General features: G+C 40.5%; 1 protein-coding gene across 3 annotated transcripts in view; it reads right to left on the bottom strand.

The window, feature by feature from the left end:
• The window catches only part of SMAP1 (small ArfGAP 1), an 81904-nt gene that overhangs the window by 46399 nt on the left and 10536 nt on the right, over positions 1-24969 (bottom strand). For all 3 annotated transcript variants that reach the window (XM_077307303.1, XM_077307314.1, XM_077307323.1), the window contains exons 2-3: positions 4157-4290; positions 421-506 (exon numbers count right to left, since the gene is read on the bottom strand). In XM_077307303.1, coding sequence (XP_077163418.1) covers positions 421-506; positions 4157-4290 — 220 coding nt within the window. The remainder of the gene's footprint in view (positions 1-420; positions 507-4156; positions 4291-24969) is intronic.

Genomic DNA, 24969 nt, shown 5'->3' on the forward strand with positions numbered 1-24969 from the left:
TCACAGCAGCCGGCTCAAGGTTGACTCAGCCTTCCATACTTCCAAGGTCGGTAAAATGAGTATCCAGCTTGCTGGGGGGTAAACGGTAATGACTAGGGAAGGCACTGGCAAACCACCCCGTATTGAGTCTGCCATGAAAACGCTAGAGGGCGTCACCCCAAGGGTCAGATATGACCCGGTGCTTGCACAGGGGATACCTTTACCTTTTACCTTTAGCCAATTGGTACCTTTAAATTTCAGCTTTTCTGAATTAAGTAAAAACCATCTTACAGTGCATTGGTTTTTATTGGTTTTGAACTCAGCTTTTCAACTTAGCCTTTTAGTGACTGTGTGATTATTTGAAAATAATGACCACATAGGGAATAAACTGCAGAACACCTAAGATGCTACAGTTGTGTCCCAGTTTGGTACAAAGGATACTGATCAGTTTGAGGTCTTCGAAAGTTCTCTGGTAGATTAGCTTCATAAAGTAATCTCGCCTTGGTATTTCCCATCTCCTGCATGCACTGTAAGAAAAAACAAAAATACATTGACTACTTTATTTCTTTGTTGAACATATCCATTTTTCAATATATAACATGAAATTCTGAGCATGCTTACTAAAAATTAATCTTCACCAGAAGCAAAAGAACATCTGAGCATCATGGTGAACAATCTTTTCAAATGGACATATTCAAGAGGTGACTTTTGGTAGTCAATGACACTCAGCCCCTCTGTCATCATTATGTCCCGCTTTTAGCCTTTTACTTTCATGTGGTCCTATATTCTCGAAGTCTGCCTCCCAGCTAATAGAGCCCCAGCTGCACCAAGGCTGGGCCCCCTGGACCCTGCTGCTAAATGCCAGGTCAGTAAATGGAAAAACTAGTGCCATTCAGGATTTAGTCCTGGTTGAGCAGGCTAACCTGATGTATTATGGAAACCTGGCTAGATGAAGCCAGGGATGTAAATCTAACCCAGTTCTCCAGGTTTCTCTATACAGCAGGTTAGGTCAGGGGACTGGGGAGTCACCTTGATTCCATCTATCTATCAAGGTGCCTCATCCAGCATTTTGCCAATTCTGTGTGCTCCTGAAGAGGAGTAGGAAAGCAATTCTGTTGGTGTACTTGTCCACCCTGCAGCTCAGCCATCTCTTTTCCAGAGATAACTGATTTGATCTCAGGCATGCTAGTGGAAACCCCAACTCTCGTGGTCTTGGATACTATGGGGTATAGTCCCCTCTGAGCCACCTCTCAGCTCTGGGACTAAGCATTGTATTATACTTGTTTGAGTCCTATTGGGTGTGTGTGGGGAGGAGGGGATCAGTCTCAGAAGGTAGTGTTAGGGAATTCCTGCTTTGCCACAGATGTGTTGCACTGCAGGGCTGCATCTTAGCCCTCATGCTGTTAAATGTCTATAAGAAGCCACTGGGAGAGGTCATCAGGGGGCTATGTTATCACCAATATGTGGGTGATACTCATCTCTATCTTTCATTTCCATCTAATTCTAATGATGCTGTCCATGTTCTGGATAAGTGCTTGAGTTCACTGATGGACTGGATGGGGGTGAACATGCTGAAAATTAATCCTGACAAAGATACACCTTCTCAGGGTCAGCAGAAAAGCAGACCAGGAACTTCAGATCCCCACTGGTCTTAGACAGGGTTATACTCCCCTCCCTGGCTTGAGGGAGGTTTGCCTGACCTCGATCCAGACTACGGCCTTTTTGATCATGGCCCCGAACTGATGGAATGAGCTCCCAGGAGAGTTGAAGGCCCTGATGGAGGGTGTGCTCTTCTGCCAGGTTTTTGGTTGAGGCTAGGGCTCTTAAGATCAGGGTTCCCTCATCCTGAGCAAATAAGATCTTGCTACTCCCTATAACCTCCCCCCCCCCCGAGGCATTTATGAGTTCCTCTGTGAGCAGGGGTGGGTTGGGGTTTTTAGTCTGCCACCAATTTTTATTGTTATGCATTTTTATGTTTTAATGAGGATTTAATTGTGGGGTTGTTCTATTGTCACCCGCCACACGACGGTTTCAGGAGTGTGGGGCTATAAATTAAATTATAAATATAAATAAATAAATCAGGTTCGCAGCTTGGGAGTGCTGCTTCACATAGCAGTCACCTCAGAAAACTGCTGTGGCTGAGAGTGCATCGACCCAGCTCCAGCTGGTGCACCAACTGGATCTATTCTTGAGTCAGACAGTTCTAGCCACAGTGATCTATGCCTCAGTTACATCTAGATTGGACTATTACATTGCATTCTACTTCGGGCTACCCTTGAAAAGTTTTCAGAGGCTGCAGCTATAATTCTGGTCAGGTCCAGTTTTTGCGAGCATATGTTGCCAATGCTACACCAATTACACTGGCTACCAATCAATTCTTGTCTTTTAAAGCCCTACATGGCTTGAGACCAGAGTATCTTCTCCCATACATTCCTGCCTAGGAATTGAGGTAGCAGGGAGATGCCCTCCTCATTGTCCCTCCAATTAAGGATGCTTGTTTGGTGGGTACACAAGAGAGGGCCTTTGGGGGGCAGCCTCACAATTATGGAACAACCACCCAGGGAAGGACACATGGCATCCTTATTGTTAGTCTTCAGGAGGCAATTGAAGACAATTTCATTTAGGACTGCATTTTGATTGATTTAATTAAGCTTTTAGTTTTGGCAGTAAATAAGGCATTATAAAAATGCAATTATAAAACTTATAAAAGTCATAGATGTGTTTGTATTTTTATAATGTTTTATTTACACCTCACATTCTGCAAGGGAAAAAGGCAAATGTTTTAAATACATAAGAGGGAGGGGGGGAGTTGAGGGGGGGAGTTGAGCTGCCATTCTTGCCATGCCGGCAATATTGGCAATGTTATTATTGTTTTATGGGGTTTTAATGGGGAATTGCGATATTGTTACCCGCCACGAGCCGCAAGGGAGTGGCGGGCTATAAATCTAATAATAATAATAATAATAATAATAATAATAATAATAATAATAATAATAATAATAATAATAATAAAGATAAATTACAAATAAAATGAAGCACTTCCAAATACCCAAAGTACCTAGTAGGCTTAGCTTCCTTGGTACTACACAGAATATGAAAACAAATTCTGACTCTAAAACTAATTCTATTAATCTTCAAACTACTATTCTGCAAAATATGAAACACCCAGTTTATCAACAAAAACAAAACATTTCACAATGTCTCTGGCAACCTATACATCACTATTACCCTTAAGAGGGTAGGTTATCAAAATTCATCTTGTTAGGAAAATGATGCTTCATAGTATTTGAAGAGAATCATATTATTTAAAAGTCCTTATCAGTGTATCTAATTCACAATCTTATCACATCTGTGGATACTTAAATCTAGAGACTGGAGCAATGGATAGACAAGACAGATCTTTTTTGAAAAAACCCAAATGCCCCAAGGTTAAGAGAAAAAAATCTGATATGTTAAAACAAACAAACAACTGGGAGATTATACATCCTAAAATGATAATGCTGCACCTGCAGTTGAAAAAATAATTGTCCTCAATAGTTATTGTTAGGCAACCACAACAGTATTCCAGAGTTCAAGCCTTGGTTACTGTCAGTAAATGGCAGTCACACATTCTCAGCCTAACTGATTTACAGAGATGGTTCAGTGTACTACAGACCAGTATATTTACATCAAATGGGTGGTAGCCAGTGAACCATAAGCATAGATTTGCTTACAGAACCAGACTTTCTAATCTCTCCCTGCCTCAGCAACCCATTCCCACTCTAAATGTTGCTTCTAGCATGCAGCAGACATACAAAAGTAGTGCTGGGCACAATGGGTTTGCAGTGAACAGTGAGATTTAGAAAAACCAATGTCTTCAGTTGATGGCAAAAATGCCCTTCTTCTAGTAGAGAACATCCACTGGATACATGCATGAACATGCAAAGCCCTTCTATACGGAATCAGGCCTTAGGTCCATCAAGGCCAGCATCTTGTACTCAGACTGGAAGAGTTCTCCAGGGTCCCAGGTATAATTCTTACATATCACCCATTAACCTGATCATTTCAGCTGGAGATACTGGCGATTGAACCTGGGACCTTCTCCTTGCCAAACAGATGCTCATCCTCTAACCTCCTCTAACAGCTCCTGAAGCACTGATGGTTTATTGTTCTAAAAACCCCAAACCAACTTATTTACCTGTATTTGCTCCGGTGTCCATTGGTCCAAATTGACAGATTTGACCCTGGATATATGAACACCCAAATTTCGATGTATGCCAGCACATCTGATACAAATAAAGACACCAGTGTTCCAGGAAGCCCATCGGGGACCTAAGGATGTAAAAAAGATTTAAATAATCAAAGATCTGACAAGACTTCATTTTCCCAGGAATATAAAACACAACTTTGTTACCAGCTTTCATGGTTGAAGACAAAGGCTATAATCCAGCTAATCCACTACTTGTATATGAACGTTACTTCATTTTATTTCACAGACTTCTGCTCACTTGCAAAGAGTAACATTTCAAAAATCCACAGAAAAGAGACAGGGTGTGCACCAAAATGTAGCTCTACCAACAACATTCAGTCATGTTCATTAGCTTCTCCTGGTAATGTTATTTAGGTTTCTCTTTCACTTAAAATTTATGTTAAAAGTTTAATAAAAGCTACCCCAATCATAATAAATCTGAATCCAACTGGAAAGATTCATAGTGAAAGCCTGGACAAAAGGTGTAATATGATTTTGTGTGCAGTATCCAAGCATTGCTTCATAGTGACTTGTAAATAAAAATCACTTTTGAACAACATGAGTAGAAGTTAATGACAATGTAGTTCTTATAGGTATGATCTAGTATTTATACTTTTGTTGCATTGGTCATTTTACATCTGTTCTTTTGATTATTATGTAGTGTGTGTGTATATATATATATTTCTCTTTTCCCCCCTGGGCACAGAATCTTTGGCTGCATCCAGAACACTCATATAGGTTGGCAGTGAGAGGGTGCCGGTACCAAGCAGTGGACACTGGAGTAGCAGTCAAGCCCAGGCCTCGGCTGCGCCCTGCTTGGTAATGCTGCCCTCTCACCCACCGGGTAAAAGCATTGGTAACTGACATATTTGGTAAACTGACAACCCCCATTCCCCCTGGAGCCAGTTAATAAAGCTTTTAGAGGATGCTTGAAAGCACAAGAGGTCTCCAATGGGACATCTTGCCAATTTATTATTTTTTTAGAAAGTGGGCAGAGCCAGCTACAGCTTTTTGAGTTGTTGATGTTTACAGTATAATGCAAACAGGAGCTTTATGTACAGTACTGCACCTGGGCACATAGCAGAGCAATATTCTGAAAATACAATGGGACTTGCTTCTGACTAAATGTGATTGGGCTACAGGGCCAAAATGATGAATGCATCTAAATGGAACTTCTTTTGAAGTCATTAGGTTATCCCAATTTTAATGCATTTTTTGTCATTCAGGAAGAAATCATAACATTGCTACATCAAATTTTGTTTACTTTTCAAAAACAATTTATTTTCCTATCAAAATTTGGACAGAATCTCTCTTACTGTACACAGGTACAAGTAACTTTCACCAACCTTGCAGCATCACCATTGCTACAGATAAATGTTCTGATTAAAAATAGTTGGGTTTACAACTGAAGGGCACGTGTAAAGGGGATAGCTAGGAGAAGCACCTTCTCTTTTGTATAAATGTATTAGATTCCTACAAGCAGGTATCAGAGGATGTGCCTTGTATTCATTTATATCTTTCCTCATAGATTAGATGCAAAGTGCTGAAATGTTCTGTGGGCTTCTCTCATTCTATTCAATGCCTAAAGCATTAAAAAGAAATAATTTGTAGCTTTGAAACTGGATGTCTTCAATAGGCAGATGATACTCAGTTCTACATTCTCTATCCAAATCCCCTAACGATACTGTGGTCAAATGGCTGAAAGTGAACAAATTGAAACTAACCCAGACAGTAAAGAAGTGTTGCCGAATGGAAAGGCAGAAAGAGATCCTGAAGGACACCGTGCTTCCCACTTTCGATGGAGTTCAGCTGACCTGCTGACTTGGTTAAGATCTTACAGGTTATGCTGGATCCAGCAGTGTTGCTGGAGAAGCAAGTTAATGGAACAGCAAAAACGCTGTCGGGAACCCTCCTATAAAGGTCACAAGAAAGCAAAAGTCTGTGAATGATGATTTAGTCAAAGAGAATCTTTGGCAATGTGCTTGCTGAAAATGGGCACTTGCGTTACACCCCGGGTGTAATTTCTCCATTTGGTAAGAAGATCATGAGTGTGTACTGTGGAGAAGTGCTGTGTTCTGTCACCACTGCCCAGCCCTTGGATGAGGCCAATCTTACTGAACTGAAAACAACTTTAAATGGCTCCTTGGCTAAAGCAGAAATACTGAAACTGGAGGTAAAGACTGACCCATCAATCTTGGGAGGAATGACTGCCAGCATTGGGGATAAGTATGTGGACATATCCATAAAGTCTAAGGTCAGTAACTGACTAAAATAATGAAAGAGGCTGTCTAATATTAATCCCAAGAGGCTTTTCCTTAAACTTATTCAGTTGTTAAGAGAAAAAAATAATAAAAATGATTCTTTTCAAAAGAAAGAAAATCTACCACCAAGAGACGTGCGTTCTCTGGTGTGACCCCATTAGATGGAATGGGTGGCATATTGCGATCACAAAAGCTCTCACCTTCCCTGCTTCCACAAACTATGCAAAACTGAATTATTCAGGAAGGCTTTTTTACACAGGTAACAGGGCTATACAGTAATAAAATGTTTCAGAAAGATGCTTTATTAAAGGGATAGGGACTGTGGACTATACTACTTTGTCTAATACGTACTGTCTAATATTGTATTTTCTGCCATGTCATGTTAATGCTGATGCCGTTTCCCCCAGCTAGAGATTTTTTTTTCAGATTTCTCCAATCTAAATCCTATTGTATTATTTATTAGTTCCATTTCTGTTGATTTAATTGTTTCACACTACAATCCCGCCAAGTCTCAGTAAGAAAGGCAAATGATAAATGAATAAAATAAAGATAGATACTGCCAAATGAGGTTTCTTAGATAGCTCAATATGTATACTTTTGCAAGAAAATATTCTAAAACAATGTTAATATTAAAAGGTATCTTTTTAAACAGTTTTTGCCTAAAATGTTGAAAAACTATTATCAAAGCTGTATGTCAAGATGTCTTTACTGAAACAGAAATACACATGAAATATAGGAGTTGTACTCATGCCACAGAAAACACAGCTGTTCAAACTGGCTACACAAAAGACCCTGCTATCTCTGAAAAGAAATATGGATAATCACACAGGATTATAAGGAAAACAACAATCAAAGGTTGTTCTTCAGAGAGCTAGGGCTAGAGAACACTGGTTAATTAGTCCTCATAGTGGCTATTTTCACGCAGTGATTCATTTGCCTGCATTTGTCTTTGAAAACAGGCATTTTTTCCCTTCATGGACCAACAGAATTTGAAGTCCTGCAGCAGAAAAATCACTTAACTCATGTGCTTCACATGAACAGCTTACTATATGGAGATAAAATTGCTCCTTGTTGTAGTTGAGCAAATCTCCTTGATGGTTGCTATGTGTGCTATGTGTGCACCAGCACTTACCTTAACAAAGTGACAAGCCCCTAGAGGCAAGAACCATCATGAGATTCACAAGGGTTTAAAACTAACTCTGGTTATTCAATGATGTCTGAATGCACATGCAGGATTAAGCAGAATGTGTTCCTTACCCTCCAATCCCAACATTTTAAAACCAGGATTTTATCCTGGTTTCAGATCCGGGGGGAGGGGGGGGAGACTATTCCTAGTTCAGTTGTGTGTTATGTAGTATCTCATGGATAAACATAAGTGTTAAGCTATCATGAGAAAAGACTGGGAATATTAGTGGATCTGGAAAAGATTAACCCCACTGCATGTAATTCATATTCCACGTCTAGGTGCTTTTATTTCAGTTTCAGCTTAATTGTGCTGAATGCAGCAATGCTAAAGGATCTTGAAATAAGATGAACACCTACATGTAAAAAGAAGACATGCCTGCAAACTCCTATTGAATGGTTACAAATCAACTGAAAAAAACAGGCTTTTCACGTCCATGCATCTGGCAAGTTTTTAAATAACATTTCAGGATTCACAATTAATATATTGAATAACCCTTCAATGAGGAATGAAAAGTCAGGATCATCATCAAAGCCAAGAAGTAAATCCCAGTGAAGTCATGCTTAAATTTAAAGTTAATCTCTCTGGCTGTGCAGTGAGAAGTGTAAATGGAAATTACTGAAACGCTTGTTGCAATTCATACCTGACCAAATTATTTTAGCCCTAAATAAAAATTATTAAAAGACTCAGACATCACATGTGAGGCAAATATTGTCAGTGTACTATTTGTTTTCCTTAAAAAAAACCCCCACATAAATGAAGAAAGGCAGAAAATTCTGACTGGACATGAAATGGCTTTTCAATATGAGTGGCAACCGCTGCATTTGACAGCTGAAGCAGCAAGTTTACAGATGTAAAGCTGCCCATAGCTAAACTATTGGGAACAAGCAACCAGATGAAGAGTACTAAGAATGTACACAAGATTCAAAGTTTAGAACTTGAATTTAGATCTTCAGGCTCAGAATTTTAATAATTTGGAACTTAATAAAGTTAACAAAACTGAGCCATTCCTGACTAAAAATGTGGGCTAAGAGAGACAGAAATGCCATGGTTTTGGGGTGGACACTCATAAGAAGAATGGACCATACTCTTCTTCCTACTTCTCTGCTTTAGGGCACTGTGGGGGGCAAAGCTGGTAACCCTGAGCCTTCCTCATACACCAATCTTTTCTACAACTCACATTTTATATTGCTGGCATATTCTCCCCAGAAAATGATGTTTGTTTCAGCAGAACAGAAAAGGGGAGAAAGGGAAATTCACTTACCAATGTTCCCAGAGTACATAAAGCCTATAATTCTATTATCTAAACCTAACAAACTTTATCCTGCTTAATAAATCCCAAAAGGGGCCTAAACAAAACATAAAATGTTCCCTATTAATTGATGACTCTGCTAATCATAGATTAAAGCCAGGGTGGTATAGTGGTTAAGAGTGGCAGCTTCTAATCTGGTGAGCTGAGTTTGATTTCCCGCTCCTCCACATACAGCCAGCTGAGTGACCTTGGCCACATCATAGTCCTGTTAGAAACTGTCCTCACAGAGCTCTCTCAGTCCTATCTCCCCCACAGGGTGTTTGTTATGGGGAGAGGAAGGGGAGGCAATTGTAAGCCTCTCTGAGACTCCTTCGGGCAGTGAAAAGCAGGGCATAAAAACCAACTCTTCTTCTAAACTTAAATTTTATTCTTAAAGATTTAAATAAATATGTATAGTAAGGATTAGAGCAGGAATCAGACCCAAGATTAGGTACATGGAAAAGAAAGACAGTTTGAGCACGGATAACAATTGAGGGACAACAAGTGGATTATGGAGCAGCTAAACTCCCTGTTCACCTGGGGGAAAAGTGCCTTCTGTAGGTTGTCTTTCTGCCTTCTGGAATTCTGTAACTGTAGACAAACGCCAGCTCAGGCTTTGCTTTCATGCCAGCTCCCCCTTCTAAACCACAACACCAATCAGGGGACACCTGGATCCACAGCCTTAACCAATCAGGGCCTGCTTTCCATTGGAATTAATGGAATTCCAAATATACAGAATTTTTCTGAATATTACAAAAAATTGGATTCAAAACTATTCAAAACATAGAAAATTTGGAATTATTCAATGTGTTGCACAGTCTTTCAAGTCTGCTTTGCACATCTTTATGGTGTAACTCCTCACTGGTAAAAGAGTCTGCTAACGTACATTAGCAACAGCCTGGACCAAGGTTAATATTAACCAAAGCTTCAGAACTGGCTTCAAACCCTTCAAATCCTGAGCTAGAAGAAGACTTGGTGAGCTAGTATTAGCCTTAGTCATATTTATGAAAGGGATGTGCAGTATCACTGCCCATTACAAAGTGTTAGGCCAAATAACTTCAGGGCAACTTACTCTGCTTGGAGAAAAGGCACCACAGGGAACTCATTCAAAGGATAAATAAAAACTTCAACAGATATTTTTATATTGTAAGTAGTAGTAAAGCCTGTTTTAAAAATGGGCATGGGGCTGGGTGGCCCCTCCAGCTCTTCCTGCACCCCATGACATTTAATCCATTTTTAGATTATCACTTATTCTATTATAAATATATATATATGCCTAAATAAAGTAGAATATGCAGGTCATTTAAAGAGTCATTTTCGTCTCGTGTTACTATTCAGAAGCAATGCACGCCTGACTAAAAAAATGCTTTTAACATATTAAATGGTACGATAGAGCCTGTGTGGCTTGGTGGCTACAGTGCTGGACTTGAATCCGGGATACTCAGGTTCAAACCCTCACTCTGCCACGGAAGCTTGCTGGGCGACGACTGGCCAGTCAAACACTCTCCGACTAACTGCGCTCACAGGATCACTGTGAGAGGAAGATGGAAAACGGGTGAATGCTGTAAGTCACTCGTGGTCCTCATTGGAGGAAAAGGAGAAATATAAATGAAGTAAATAAATACTAAAAGTGTTCAAAAGGTGACTAGTTGAAGAAAGGCTTTTGCCTGCCCAGCAAACACCTTTTCCTTTTACTGGAAACTTGCTTTGAGGCAGATATGCAGAGAGAAATCGAAGCTTGCACAAAAATTAACATACATATTCTTCAAGTATGCCTGATATAATCATAAACTACATTCTGCTCAAATATCAAGTAGAATAATTTATATCAGAGATCAGCAAATCTCTTCATCTCCCAGTTAAGGCAACAACAAACAATATTTTTCTCACAATAGACAGTAAGGATGATTTGACCCTTTTAATCCGCTTTTCAGAAAATTTTGTCATGCCAGTTACAATAACATTCTAGCAATGGATCAACTACTCATTTCTATTGACTATTCAAGTTTAAAGCTTTGGAAGCTTTGAAAGCATCCATTAAGGCAACATGTTATTTGCAAGAGCCGATTCTTCTTCCCAAAAGTCAGAAACAAAAAAACCCTCTCCTTTATTTAAAACTAGCAGAAAAGTCCATTGTACAAAAAAATATACTGGCTCTAGCCCCATATCCAGGCAGCTCCACCAAAGCCTGGTGAGGCCATAGTGGGGCTGCTCAGGGTGGGCGTGAACTCTGGCGGGAACTCCCTGCCTCCCTCCCACCACTACCTGAGGAGCTCCGCCAAGGCCTGGCAAGGCTGCAGCAGGGCTGCTTGGGCTGAGGGCCACCTTACCTGACTGATGCCTCTTCATGCAGCTGGAAGGCAGAGGGGGAGGCAGTCAGGGACAGGGTGTTCTCTACCTGATTGATCCTCTGGTGGGTCAAATGTTCTCCCCGAGGGCCAATCAGAGAGATGGAGGCAGTTAGAGACGGGGCATCCCCTACCTAATTGATGATTCAGGGAGAGTGACTATCCAGGGGCCCAATCAGGTAGGCAATGAGTCCCAAATCCTCCCACCATCCCTGTCTGGCTTTGTTTATGGTACAGATGAATATAATATTCTACATCTTAACACAAGCCCGCGACGCCGTGGGCGCCGCGGACTAAATAAAACAGTAAGCCCTTGGAAGGCGGGCTGTGTCCGGGATGAGGAAGGGTGCCGATTCACCCCTTCCTCCGGACAGACTATCGGAGGGACCAATTGGCAGGCACTTTGCCTCCTCGCCGGAGCAACTGCGAGCCGCGCGCAGCGGCTGGCGGGAGCTCCCTGCCCGGCGACCTGACGCGGCGACTCCCGTGCCTAGCAAAAACGGACCTCCGCAAGACCCGCCCGCAATCGAACATGCAGAGGAGGAGCCGAGGACGAGGAGCCGAGGACGCCCCACTGCCACCTGTATAAGGTGCCCTTCCTTCCCGCGTGCTGCCGTGTCCCTCCCTCTGCCCCACATTCTAGCGCCCATTGTATTTGGTTTACAATGGGCTCCTTTCCTAGTTCACATATATGAGCACTTTACATTTTATCAAAGTTTGGCAGGGGCTGGCATCCCAGTTATTCAATGCTGTTCTTAATTTGACCCAGTACATGGAGATTTGGCCTCAAAAATTATTTTCAGTGCCAGGACAGAATAACCACAACCCCCAAAACTACTTGGAAACAGGTAGCTCAGGGATAAACCATGAAGAAAAAGGAGAATTTTTATGTACCCTTCTTTTACCCACCTTAAGCCACTCTGAGACTCCTTGGAGTGGCTTACAATCACCTTGCCTTTCTCCCTCCCACAACAGCCACCTTGTGAGGTAAGTGAGGCCAAAAGAGCTCCGAGAGAACAGTGACTGGCCCAAGGTCATGTGAAAGAGTGGGGAATCAAACCTGGTTTTTCAGATTAGAGTCTGCCACTCTTAACCACTACACTGCCTTTTCTGTATACATGTACATTCTTCCTGGAATGCTGTACAGACTGAATTAAAAACAGGCATCTAATAAAATGGTGGTAATGGCAAGAAAAGTTATTCTAGGGAATTCCCAGAGTGGAAATCACTATATGCCTGGACACCGCCCGCCTGGGAGAGATGTAAATCAAGGGCCTTTTAATCAATACTAGAGTTTCCCCTCAGTCATTCTGGCTCTGATTAAAGACCCATGGTATCAGGGTAATAACCAAACCCTTCTTAGTTCCCTCTAGCACGTGGACAAAATTTCCATCCCTGTCTGAACCTTGTCATAAATTTGAATTCAGAAATCCTGAGTCTATACTATCTTAACCCCCCTCTTAGGATACTTATAGCTGTCAGTTTTTAAATCTTCCAGCAAGAGTAAAAGAATCTTAAACATACATTTAATCCTGTCCCAGAAGAGCCACTGCCTCACAGATGATATAATTAAAAATATATTAAAATCACCCTCTAGCCCACCTATCTTTTTAATAAGTTTCTGGACCCAAGCCTGCATCACCAGCCCTGCAGTTGCCTTACTTTCTGGATTTATACTTTGCCACCCCTACCCCATTCTGGACTTCCAGACCTTCATTCACTGCTACCCTATTTGATAGCTGGCTTCACTTCTAAGCTCAGATCTCCAACTTGGAGAATTTCTTCCCTGCATCTACCTCTTTCAGCCACCCTTGAGGGGGCTCGCTCACTACCTTCCCATGTGCAGAGCAGATTCATGTTTCCATTCACTGTGGCAGTCCAGTTTGCTGACTGCTAGCTTTGGTTCATCCCCAATAAGGCACCAGCCTATATATAGGATCGGGTCTAGAATTCTCTAGTTAATTACAAATACCTCCTGACCAATTCACTCGTGGAAATGGAAGCTTCAGATGGTGGACTTACCATACTATTCACACTAAGATCCCTCTTCTGCCCAGACCCCACTCAAATGTCCAACAATATTCCAGCCTTGAGTTAGCAACTCGAGTGTGAAGGTTTGTTAAGGTGCCATTGGTACACTGCCTAAAATTGTTTTATTGTCTGACTTTGCTATTTTTGCTAGTTTCATTATCAATTCTGCATCTTTTTAGAGACAATATCTTTTGTTCCCTAATTTAAGAACTATTTTCTCTCTCATTTTTTCAGAGTGCTATTTCAAACTGAGACCCTGGTATGCACAATTAGAGGGAACTCAGAAGTTGAGCTGTACAATAAAATAATGTAAAAATGTTGATTTATTATAGTGCACAATTAATAACAGAATAAAAACTACACAAAAACTATACAGAACTAACATGATATAGTTTTTATGTAGTTTTATTCTGTTTTTAATTGTGCACTATAATAAATAATCAACATTTTTACATTATTTTATTGTACAGCTCAACTTCTGAGTTCCTACCTGTTAAGGTTGGGTTGTGTTCCTTTTTTTGGTTTTTGTTTTGCAATGCACAGAGGATCTCAATTAATTAATTAACTTATGGGACTAATTTTTCCATATACTAAGAGCACTAAGAACTTCATCTGCTCAGGGTCCCCAGCCCGACAGAGGTAAAATTAGCCTCAACAAGAGCCAGGGCCTTTTCGGCCCTGGCCCCAGCCTGGCAGAATGAGCTCCTGGGACAGATTAGGGCCCTGCAGGACCTAATTTGGTTCCGCAGGGTGTGCAAGATGGAACTATTCCGCCAGGCTTATGGTCGAGGCCTAAGGTAACAAGAAATGCTGGCCTTGCCACTGGGAGGAGGAAGAGGAGAGTTGGAAGATCAGCTCCTGCCTGTCTGGGAATTTCAGTTGGGAGGCATTAGGAGAACTCTAATAGCTTTTAACTTTTAACTCTGTATATTGTATATTGTTTTATTGTTGTTACCCACCCTGAGTGACATGGAAGGGTGGAATAGAAGTATCATCATCATCATCCCTGGGAAACACAAGTTGGGTCATACCCATTACAGCCCACATTGGGCAACATATTTGCATGAATAACAAAGAAGTCCACAGCTCAGCTCTACACTCACAATATCCTAGTGATGGGAATTTCTAACCAACAACCACAAATTTTGGCTGGAAATACAGCACTTCTGGCTCATGAAAGTGTGGAATGTGGCATGCAATTTTACACTGGGCTTCAGGAGAATGAGCCGTTGGAAGCAGAAAGCTTGCTCTTCTGAAGAGCTGGCAAAATCCAGCACATGCTCAGAAATGTATCTCTTATGTTCCAACTCCCAACAAAAGAATTCCGCATTGTAAAAAGATATGTATGGCCATGATAGGTGCTTTGTGGAGACTGAATACAAGGCCTTTAATTAGGTGGGAAAGACAGCTGCAGAAGCCTTTAAAAACAGGGGGGGGGACAAATAGTGCAGCTGCTCTTTCCATCACACTTATTGTTTTAATTAATACAAAACCAAAGTTACTTGCTCAGTTATTGATAGATGAGCTCAGAGAGTTCACTCACAAGGCAATCCTATGCAGCTGACTCTTGTCAAAGCTCCCAGGTTTCAAAGGACTTAGTGTAGTCTTATGAAAAGTTACTCCATTCTGTCAGTGCTAGATGCTACATAGGGGAGGCACTTGCTGAAGGGAGAAAAAAAGAACCCCAAACATATAAGGAACACTGAGCCAGACCTGGTTGCCTAGCATAATTCAGACTCATTCCAAGTGACTAGATGAGTGGTTATGGGCAAGTTTGCAGTGCAATCCTGTATCAGAGTGGCTTTTGAATGTTGTTACTGAAAGGAAAACCATTACCCGACAAAAATTCATTGTAACTGCTGGCTTGGATCTAGGGATGCACAAGCAGAAATGTAAACAGACTTAGCCCAGTTCTACTTGGGCAAGCAGAACACAAGTAGGTATACAATGTTGGACTTAGTGCAAGCACAAATTTTGCATCCTGAGCAACCCTGCATCCTTTGTTACTCAGGATGGTTTTTACACTCTCCTAGTCATCCCTCAATGTCTGCAAATATGGACAACCTGCGAACTGGGATATCACTGTTATTGCTCACTCTAAATACACCACTCTGATCTGAAAATAGATTCCTGCTTCACAAGAGGCTGCTACAGCTACCTCCTGTGGGGTCTCTTTCTACCTTCCCTCATAACTTCTGTATACAGGCAATTCTTCAAACATCTGTTCACCTTTTTTTCAGCAATCGTCTGCGCAATTATGGGGAACACACCAGCTACAGGAAAAGAAGAGGCAAAAGCTCAATCTTCTTTTGATACAAAACCACAGCCAGCCATCTGTCAATGTTTGTAAAAAGACACCCAGCTGGAGAATACTGTTACAAAAGCTATGTTCATTTCCTCCCAAAATTATATACTTGTGTGTGTATTCTCTCTCACACACCGTCCAATTTCCAATGAAAACACAATAAGCGTTATTAAGTTATATTAATAACTGCCACTATCCCACAGAAAGACAGATTGCTTATTTGAAACTGCTGTTCCTTGAGTGGTCATCTGTGCATTCACACTGATGGACTCTGGACTGGGCAGAGCAAGATTTGAAAATTTCTAGAACTAAGGCTTAGGTATAAAAACTCTCTCCCTTCAAAACACATCTTGGACTGTGCATGCCCAAGGCAGAGGTGTTGCTCCTTCCAAAAATAACATGCTGCAGCAAATTAAAGGCATCTATTGCAGGGAAGGTGAGCCATGTGAATGTAGAGACAATCACTCAAAAAACAACAGGTATCAGGTATAGGTAAGCAACCTGTTCATACTGCTTTGTGGTGGTCTCTGTACATCATACTGATGCAACTGGAGATGGATACAAGTGCTTCAGGAAATCAGGAAGTGGAGAGCTTTTCTGCCAAAGGATGAGACTACCTAAGTCCTGACATCTGGCACATAGCCGCTCCACAGAGTTCTGAAAGCAGGATCCCTCTACCGAAAGCTGACAATGTAGCCATAACTCGGGCAGAATGAGCTTGGAGTCTCTATGGAAGTGGCTTAATCTGAGAACTCCAGTGGCTGAAGTTCTGTCAGGGAAAACTTTGCCCTCCTTCTGGGGCTCAAGTAGCCAGCAACAGCCTATTATGTTGTTTGAAGACAGGGATTCTATCGATAAGAGGACAAGGACCTCCAAAGAATGCAAAGCCCTTTCTGCATCTGAGGAGATGGGAGAAAAAGTAGGGAAGATGACATCTTGAAAGAGGAAGAAGCTCTGCAGCATATCACTTAGATCCTCTCAGTCTTTTTACTGAAGAGGTCCACTTTCTCAAAGGATAAATTTTCAGTCAATTTGTGTTCTAACTCGGGCCACAGTTAAGAGGGAAGCCACACATTGGGTCTGATCCTGTGCAAAATGTCTTACACAAGTGGAAAAGCAAGAAGAAGAAAGAATTTCTCATTTCCTTGTCCAAGTCTCTCACCAAAGGCCTTGACAATGACACTATACATTCTACAAGATAGGCATATAACTTTAAAGTTATGATTCACTCTTTTCTCATTTCCTCTCCAAATTGAGTCTGTTGCCAAGACATGCAGTTTGTCACCTTACAACACTGCAAAATTACAGAGTTTTCTTTATATCCTGTCTGTGAAATATTGCAACCTCTTCTGCAGATGTGGAGTAGAAATTTTTCACAAACCATTTCCAACGTTTTATTGTTCATATTTGTATGGAAAAATAAATTTTAAACATTCAAATTATATCAGAATATGGATGATGACAATGAATGGATGCTGATGCTTATAAAGGCAACCTTACAAGCTCTGATTAAGAATTTCAGGTGCTTATCCTAAGAACTGTGTAAGAATTTGACTATTTGTAATGAAGGCTACAGAAAACAACAACCAATATTAGATATAATAACATTAAAAATCCAGTTAGGTAAATTAATATTTACTTAATTGTCTGCCAAATTAAAAACATATGCCTCCTCTGAGATGGTGAAAGGGAGACTGCAATAACCAATCTGATGTAAAACTGTAATTTTCTCCATGGCATCACTCGTGTTACTTATTAAAGTCAAGCAGACAATGCCATGAAGAGAGGCAGTAAAATCATGATGCCTTAGTGACTGCCTATCCCATGGGTCATTGGGACTGTGGAAACTGCAGTGTAGTCCAAAGAAGAGTTATTCTGAAACTGATGCATTTACACTGGATTTACTCTGCATAGGATTGCACATGGATAGTTTTCAGTGCCTCTAAAATATGCAATATATAGAGCCTCTTGTGGCGCAGAGTGGTAAGGCAGCCGTCTGAAAGCTTTGCCCATGAGGCTGGGAGTTCGATCCCAGCAGCCGGCTCAAGGTTGACTCAGCCATCCATCCTTCCGAGGTCGGTAAAATGAGTACCCAGCTTGCTGGGGGGTAAACGGTCATGACTTGGGAAGGCACTGGCAAACCACCCCGTATTAAGTCTGCCAAGAAAACGCTGGAGGGCGTCACCCCAAGGGTCAGACATGACTCGGTGCTTGCACAGGGGATACCTTTACCTTTACCTTAAAATATGCAAATCTGAACATTTAAAACATACTGGGTTGTTATTTTTCCATAACAAACATTTAACTACATGTTGCTATTGGAACTGAAAATGTACTGGCATATTTGACAAATTTTGTTTAATAGATCAGATCACATACTATTTAGGGCATCAGAATGTTCTGAACAATTTTGCAGTTCATAGACAAAACATATATATGGGGTAGGTGGGATAATCGCTATCACTGCACTGTCGCTATCATCATCACTATCACTAAACATTATACAGTTGAAGGTGCATGTAGACAACTCACTCCCCACCTCCTTTCTCTCTCTCCCCCTCAGTCCTCCTTAAGACTGCCTGTTAATGGAAATGGTGATGTCACTTCTGGTGGCATGTAACTTATGGGGGCATGGCAGGGAGGAGTGGCCAGCTGACATCACTTCCAGGGCCTTGATAGCTGAAAAATCATTTTGAGGCTCCTCCAAAATCAAAAGGTTGAAAAAGGCTACTTTAACCACTTCACCACAATGGATTTTATTTTTTTTTAATTTATTTAGATTAGATTTATATACTATTCTCTTTTATATATCACTCTCCCTTACATACCATGCTGCAAGCAGATACACAGTTCCAACTACCACTACAAATCCTTTCTTCCTTGATTAAGGACAGTTTCTGCTCAAGCATAATTTTGATAGTTGTAAGAAAATTCACCACCAAGCTATAATTGTCCTAAAGTCATGGACAAGAAAATTTGTGTGGATAGTCAGGAAATGCACATATGTTGTAGAACATAAAATTAATGTTATTTAAATGAGTCTTGCTTCCATTGACATACATGTAATTGAGCAGCCTCTAAAGAATTTGTAGAGGAGAACTTCATGACTATTGACAATAATGTACAGGCATATTATCATCAGTGGTGGCTCCATATTTCACTTCAATAACTCATTGATTGCTAGAATCTCTTTTTCTTGAGATGACAGGGACTTTCTTATTTCATTCCTTCCAATAAATACAACAGGAGAAAGTTTTCTTGGCATTAGTCTGTCCAAGAGAGTGATACAATACTAAGAACACTTCCCTTCTTCTGATTTACACATTCACATCCCTAGAGCTCCAAACAGCAAATTGGAGGCCAACAGGTTGTGTTCACTTGGATTAATGGCTCCATCTAGTGGCACCGTGAATTTGTTCATAGAGAGAGCGATCAACACTGGTGAACAGCTTTTAATGAAGCGTAACTGGATTCTAGTGATCTTAAGAAATATTTTACTTTCATGCTGGCAAGTTAACCCCTCTTTTTAATTCACTTGAATTATAAAGTTCCTGTAGAACAAATTTATTATTGTTACTAGGCTGTTTTGTTTTTGTTTGTTTTTTTGTTAGGTGAGAAGTCATGTCTGACCCATCATGACCCCATGGACAATGATCCTCCAGGCCTTCCTGTCCTCTACCATTTCCCGGAGTCCATTTTTTTTTGTAAGATATGACTTAGTGAGGCTTCAGTTTTGGCTTCTCATTTGCAATGGTTTATGAGCCAGATGCATCCACATATGCAAGAGCTCTAATTTCAGTTTGTAGAGCTACTCTTCATTAAGAGCCATTGTCACTTTCCCTTCCAAAAACCAGGTACCCCCAGGTAATTTAAATAACACATTTGATTCTTCTACAGCACAGGGCAAATGCAAAATTCACTCAGAATCTCACTAAACCTGTTACAGAATCAGATGCCAAATTACAAAGACCCACAACACAAGTTTCTATGGTCATACAACTCTCCTACCAACAACAAGATAAGGAACTGACAATAAAATAGGCAGTTACCCGTGTATTTCTGTTAATAAAATATATAAAGACATGTATGTCTATCAATGTAGTTCTTGTTATAGAAACATAGTGTTGCAAGGGACCTCCACAGTCACCTAGTCCAACCCCCTATGCAGGAATGTGTTAAGAGCTATGCTATCATGTGTTATATGTTATGGTAATTGTTTGTAATCCATTAGGGTTACACTACAACAATAAAAATCCACTAAAATGAAAGGTTGCCATACAACCTTTACAAGGCTTTCAACTGCCCCTGAAATACTATCAATCATATAACAAGCATTTGTACTAAGATGCCTTTCTATGTAGCAACATGTATTTTATTAATTCCTGCCAGTAACTCTCCCTGATTCGCTTGCCTGCTCAAAAGGTAATATAAGCATTACCTACACTATGAATAAAAAATAAAGACTAATCAGATTGCAGGCTAGAAATAGTGATAGGGCATTCAAAAAATCATACATAATAATAACCAAAAGCAAAAAAAAATAAAATATGTTTCCCAAACAAAGGAAATACAACATGACAGAATATACTTGCTGATGCTAATCTAATGCTGGTGCAGGCATACATTAGAGACTGCCACATTCAGATCAGGAAGACAGCTGTTAAGAAGAAACAAACGGTACAGAAAACTAGGTGCCCACCTGCATACATATTAATAAGCCAGTGCTGATAAACTTGCATCAAAAACAATTGTTCAAAAGACAAGATTTGGTTAATTGGTATAGTTTGTTTTCAGCAAGAACCTCCAGCAATAGAGGACCAAGTGTAGACAAAAAGAACAGTGCAGGTAACATGCATAACTGCATACAACACTCAAAGACTGCAGTTCCTCTATAATAATGGAAACCGTTTGTATAGATAAAAGTTCCTAGACCTATCAGTTTATACTCGCTCGGTTGTAATCAGATGGCCACACAGCTGATAAGTAAATTGAAATTACTTCCCAGAATGCCTTTGATTGGCTTGCTGGCATATCAGCGTACAGCCTGACCAGCTAATTAAGACCAGCAACATCTAGAACTTTAAAATCTAGAACTGACTAGAGCACTGGAGCCACAGGCATAGCTCCTTCACTTTGACAATCTCCTTTTGAGAAGCATCAGTAAAAAAATATCTAATTGTTTGATTGCTCTAACAACTGAGTACATTTCCTCAAATCCCAGAGATTCCTACATAAAAATAATCTAGCTAGATTTAACTCAACCTTCAGAAGGTAGTCATAAAGTTGTTAGTTTAGTTAGTTTAGTTTATTTGATTTATTGCCCGCCACTCCCTTACGGCTCGTGGCGGGTTACAATAACTGGGTAAAACTCCATAAAAATACAAATTAAAACTCCAATTAAAATCCCAGTATAAAACACACACAGTTAAACAGCTCACAAAAGATACATGGTGGAAAAAATAATATCCTCAAAACTCAGTTATCACAGTAACATAAAAGGAGTAGGAGAAGGGTGCAGATGTTACTAGCAACCGTCCAATCCTGGGCCATATAGATAACCCTGTCCGTACTGACCTCAACCATAGACCTGGTGGAAGAGCTCCATTTTACAGGCCCTGAGGAATGCTGGAAGCTCCCGCAGCTCTTCAGGGAGCTCATTCCACCAGATAGGGGCCAGGACCGAAAAGGCCCTGGCCCTGGTCGAGGCCAGATAGACTTCCCTGGGGCCAGGATACTTGTTCCTTAGAAGAAAAAGAGGGCCAGTTCCAATTTAAAATACACAGAACCAGAAAAATGTTCACTTTGCAAAGTAAGTACCAGGATTTATACCTTAACAATTAGAGAACCACCAGAAAAACTGATACAGAATCTAATTTTATAGGACCAAAACTGAAAGTTATCCCTGGATTTCTTGCCACTGTAAACTTTATTACTCACAATACAAATTTGGTTTAGCATGGAAATTAAGCAGATAGTTCCTTATAATTAAAATGATTCAGTCCTTTTCATCTACATGCACTTGGTGTGTGGCTATAATTTTTATTTGATTCCCCCCCCATTGCAATAGATATATTTGCCAGAAGAGGGCACAAGAGAAATATAATTTTGCTTTCTTTAAAAAATGCCAATAGTTAGTTTTGTATTTATACAAGTCTATGAGATAAAAAAATTCTGAAAGTTTATGTATATTATTTTCTGTATCATCTGGTATCATTTAATAGGAGGAAGGGATAATTTGTCCCTATTTTATTTTTGTGTCCTAAAACTAAAGGGAATTCTGTATATGTTAATCAGAATCCTTGTTAAATATATGTTAAGTCCATGTTAATCAGAGCTGAACTTTACCAATTCAAAACCATTTCTGCAGCTTGCTCTTAGCATATAAGAAATGAATGCATTTTAGGCAGTGATATTTGTTTCTTTAATGTGGACCAATACTTATCTTGTGGACAGTTGTTGCATACACAACAACATTCCATTAGAAGTTTTCAGAGACTGCTGTATCGATTGTCACATTAGTATAAAGATTGTTTACTATTTTAAAAGCAGAGCAATGAAATGCTGCTTTGAAATCTATGCAAACTGCACCCAAGTTTTAACTAGCTCACATGCAGAAAGCAAGGGCACTAATCCCAAAGAAGGCCATGCAAATAACCAAGTTTATCCCTTCCTTTCAGTGTAGCAACTCCCAATACCAAACTATCAAATTACTTTTAAAACTCCCAGAGTTTATTGCATAATTTAGCACAGACAATTTCAGCACAGAAAAATTCAAGAAAACCCCATGCGTGCACTTCATACTTATACCACTGGATTTTCTAAACAAGGAAGTTAGGTCTCTTAACTAATTCCTCAAATCACTAGCAGCCAAATAACATTAACAAATCCAATTACCTATGCTGTAACACCATGGCCTGACTCAAACCCATAACTGAAACCCGAATCTAATGTAGAAGGATGGACTACAGCTCACACAAGTCTTGCCTCCACCTCTTATATGAAATTTCCTTATACCACTTCTTAACTTATTAGTGTTCCAGCTAAACCATGTTAAGATTAAATGGGTCACACTCACACCCATAATTCCATTATTGCTTTAACGGCTCCATGTAATTGAATCTTAGAACCAGTATAAAAAGGAACCGGTTAAGAAGTTAGTTCATCCACCACCACTGAAAGGTGTAAAGTTAAGTTTACATATAAAACACGCAATTATAAGACCCTCATGCAGATTTATTTTTATGGCATACAGCGAAACACTCGAGTCAAACTGATCAATAAGCTTTGTACATACACTGAGAAAGTCTAAGACACACTACAATAAAATCAATGTGGAAAATGCTAGGTGCCACTATGAAATTTCTAGGCACCGTGGCAACGTGGTATTTGTTGAGCCCTGGCCTAAGCAGAAAATTTATATCAGTTGTAAGCAGCTCTGACAAAGTCTACAGATACAATTTCCATCTCACAGTAGATAAATGAACCACAGTCTTTGGGCACCTTAAAAAATAATGGGTCTATTATGGCATAAGCCTGCATGGATAAGAACCATTTCCGATGCAGAGAAATATAGGGCGGGGGGGGGGAACTAAACAGGAGGGATGAAAGACCATGAAATTTGAGAGGTACAGTCTCTGCTGCAAAGCATAACTGTATACAAGAACAAGTGATCTTTTACAACAGCAGTAACTAGCCATAATAATCAACTAGCTTTGCCATGCTAATTTAGCACTTGTGGTGAGAGAAAATCCTGATCTCAACTATGCCCTAAAATGATTAGAATCAATCATGATAAACTCTAGTACAGCAATTTTATGCAGCAGTCTGTCTTAGAGGCTTTCTTGCTGAATAACAGCAGCATTCAGATGTAGATGTTGAAACAAATTATCAGGGCTACCACTCTGGATAAAATAAATGAAAGTAAAATATTACTGATCAATAAGTAGTCTTCTTCGACACCAGTATGCTTCTGCCTGTGCTGGCCCCAGATTTTATGGCTTCTTGGATTCCCTTGGACCTCTCAAATCCCAGATATGAAAATAGTTACATTTTTCAGATCACGGTCAGAGATGCAGCCTGAATCATAGTTGGTCTATTTATTCAAGGCAAGAGTAAGGGGGCCAAACTCCCACTGCAGAAAAGGAGGCCCAGTTAAAACGATCTGTCCATGGAGGCTCATGGATCCCACTGGATTACAGAATGTAAGTGATCTAAGTCAGGGGTAGTCAACCTGTGGTCCTCCAGGTGTTCATGGACTACAATTCCATGGACTGGCTCAAATTATTCTTGACCGATCAGATTCCAAGGGTTGCCATCAGAGACCATCATACCAGTTATGTGGAATCTGCCCTGTGGAGAAATAAAGGGTGAGGTTCTATCCTCCATTCCATTCACCCTCTAAGTAAAGCACTTAGGACAAATCATTCACAGTATCACTGCCTGCCCACTGTAGTTAAATGACTAAGGGTGAACAATCCAACAAAATCCTGACAATACAGAGGTAATATTGATTAGGAATGCAGAGTTCTTGAAGAACATTGTGCTTCCCATCTTCCATGGAATTCAACTGACTCACTGACTCCATCAAAAGTTTGGGGTTATGCTGGATCCAATATTATTGCTAAAGAAGCCAGTTAAGGCAGCTGCCAAAAAAAAAAAAAACCCAAACCCTCTTTCTACCAACTTAGTTTAAGCTTGGAAGACAGCCCCCTACTTTCTTGACCAATTTGGCCAGCTGTATCCCATAAAAGATTTTATTTTCCTGAGCTCCAAAATCACTGCAGATGAGGACTGCAGAAAAGAAATTAAAAGACGCTTGCTTCTGGAGAGGAAAGCTATGGCAAATCTAGACAGCATCCTAAAAAGCAGAGACATCATCCTGCCAACTAAAGTGCGTTTAGTCAAGGCTATGGTATTCCCCAGTTGCAGTGTATGGCTGCGAAAGTTGGACCATAAGGAAGGCCGAGCATCAAAGAATTGAGGCTTTTGAACTCTGGTGCTGGAGATGACTCTTGCGAGTCCCTTGGAATGCAAGGCGAACAAACCGGTCAGTCCTAGAGGAGATCAGCCCTGACTGCTCCTTAGAAGGCCAGATCCTGAAGATGAAACTCAAATACTTTGGCCACCTCATGAGAAGGAAGGACTCCCTGTAGAAGAGCCTAATGCTGGGAGCGATTGAGGGCAAAAGAAGAAGGGGACGACAGAGAATGAGGTGGCTGGATGGAGTCACTGAAGCAGTAGGTGCAAACTTAAATGGACTCCGGGGAATGGTAGAGGACAGGAAGGCCTGGAGGATCATTGTCCATGGGTTTGCGATGGGTTGGACATGACTTTGCACCTAACA

Source organism: Paroedura picta, chromosome 1 (genome assembly GCF_049243985.1).
Source record: "Paroedura picta isolate Pp20150507F chromosome 1, Ppicta_v3.0, whole genome shotgun sequence".
Taxonomy (NCBI): Eukaryota; Metazoa; Chordata; class Lepidosauria; order Squamata; family Gekkonidae; genus Paroedura; species Paroedura picta.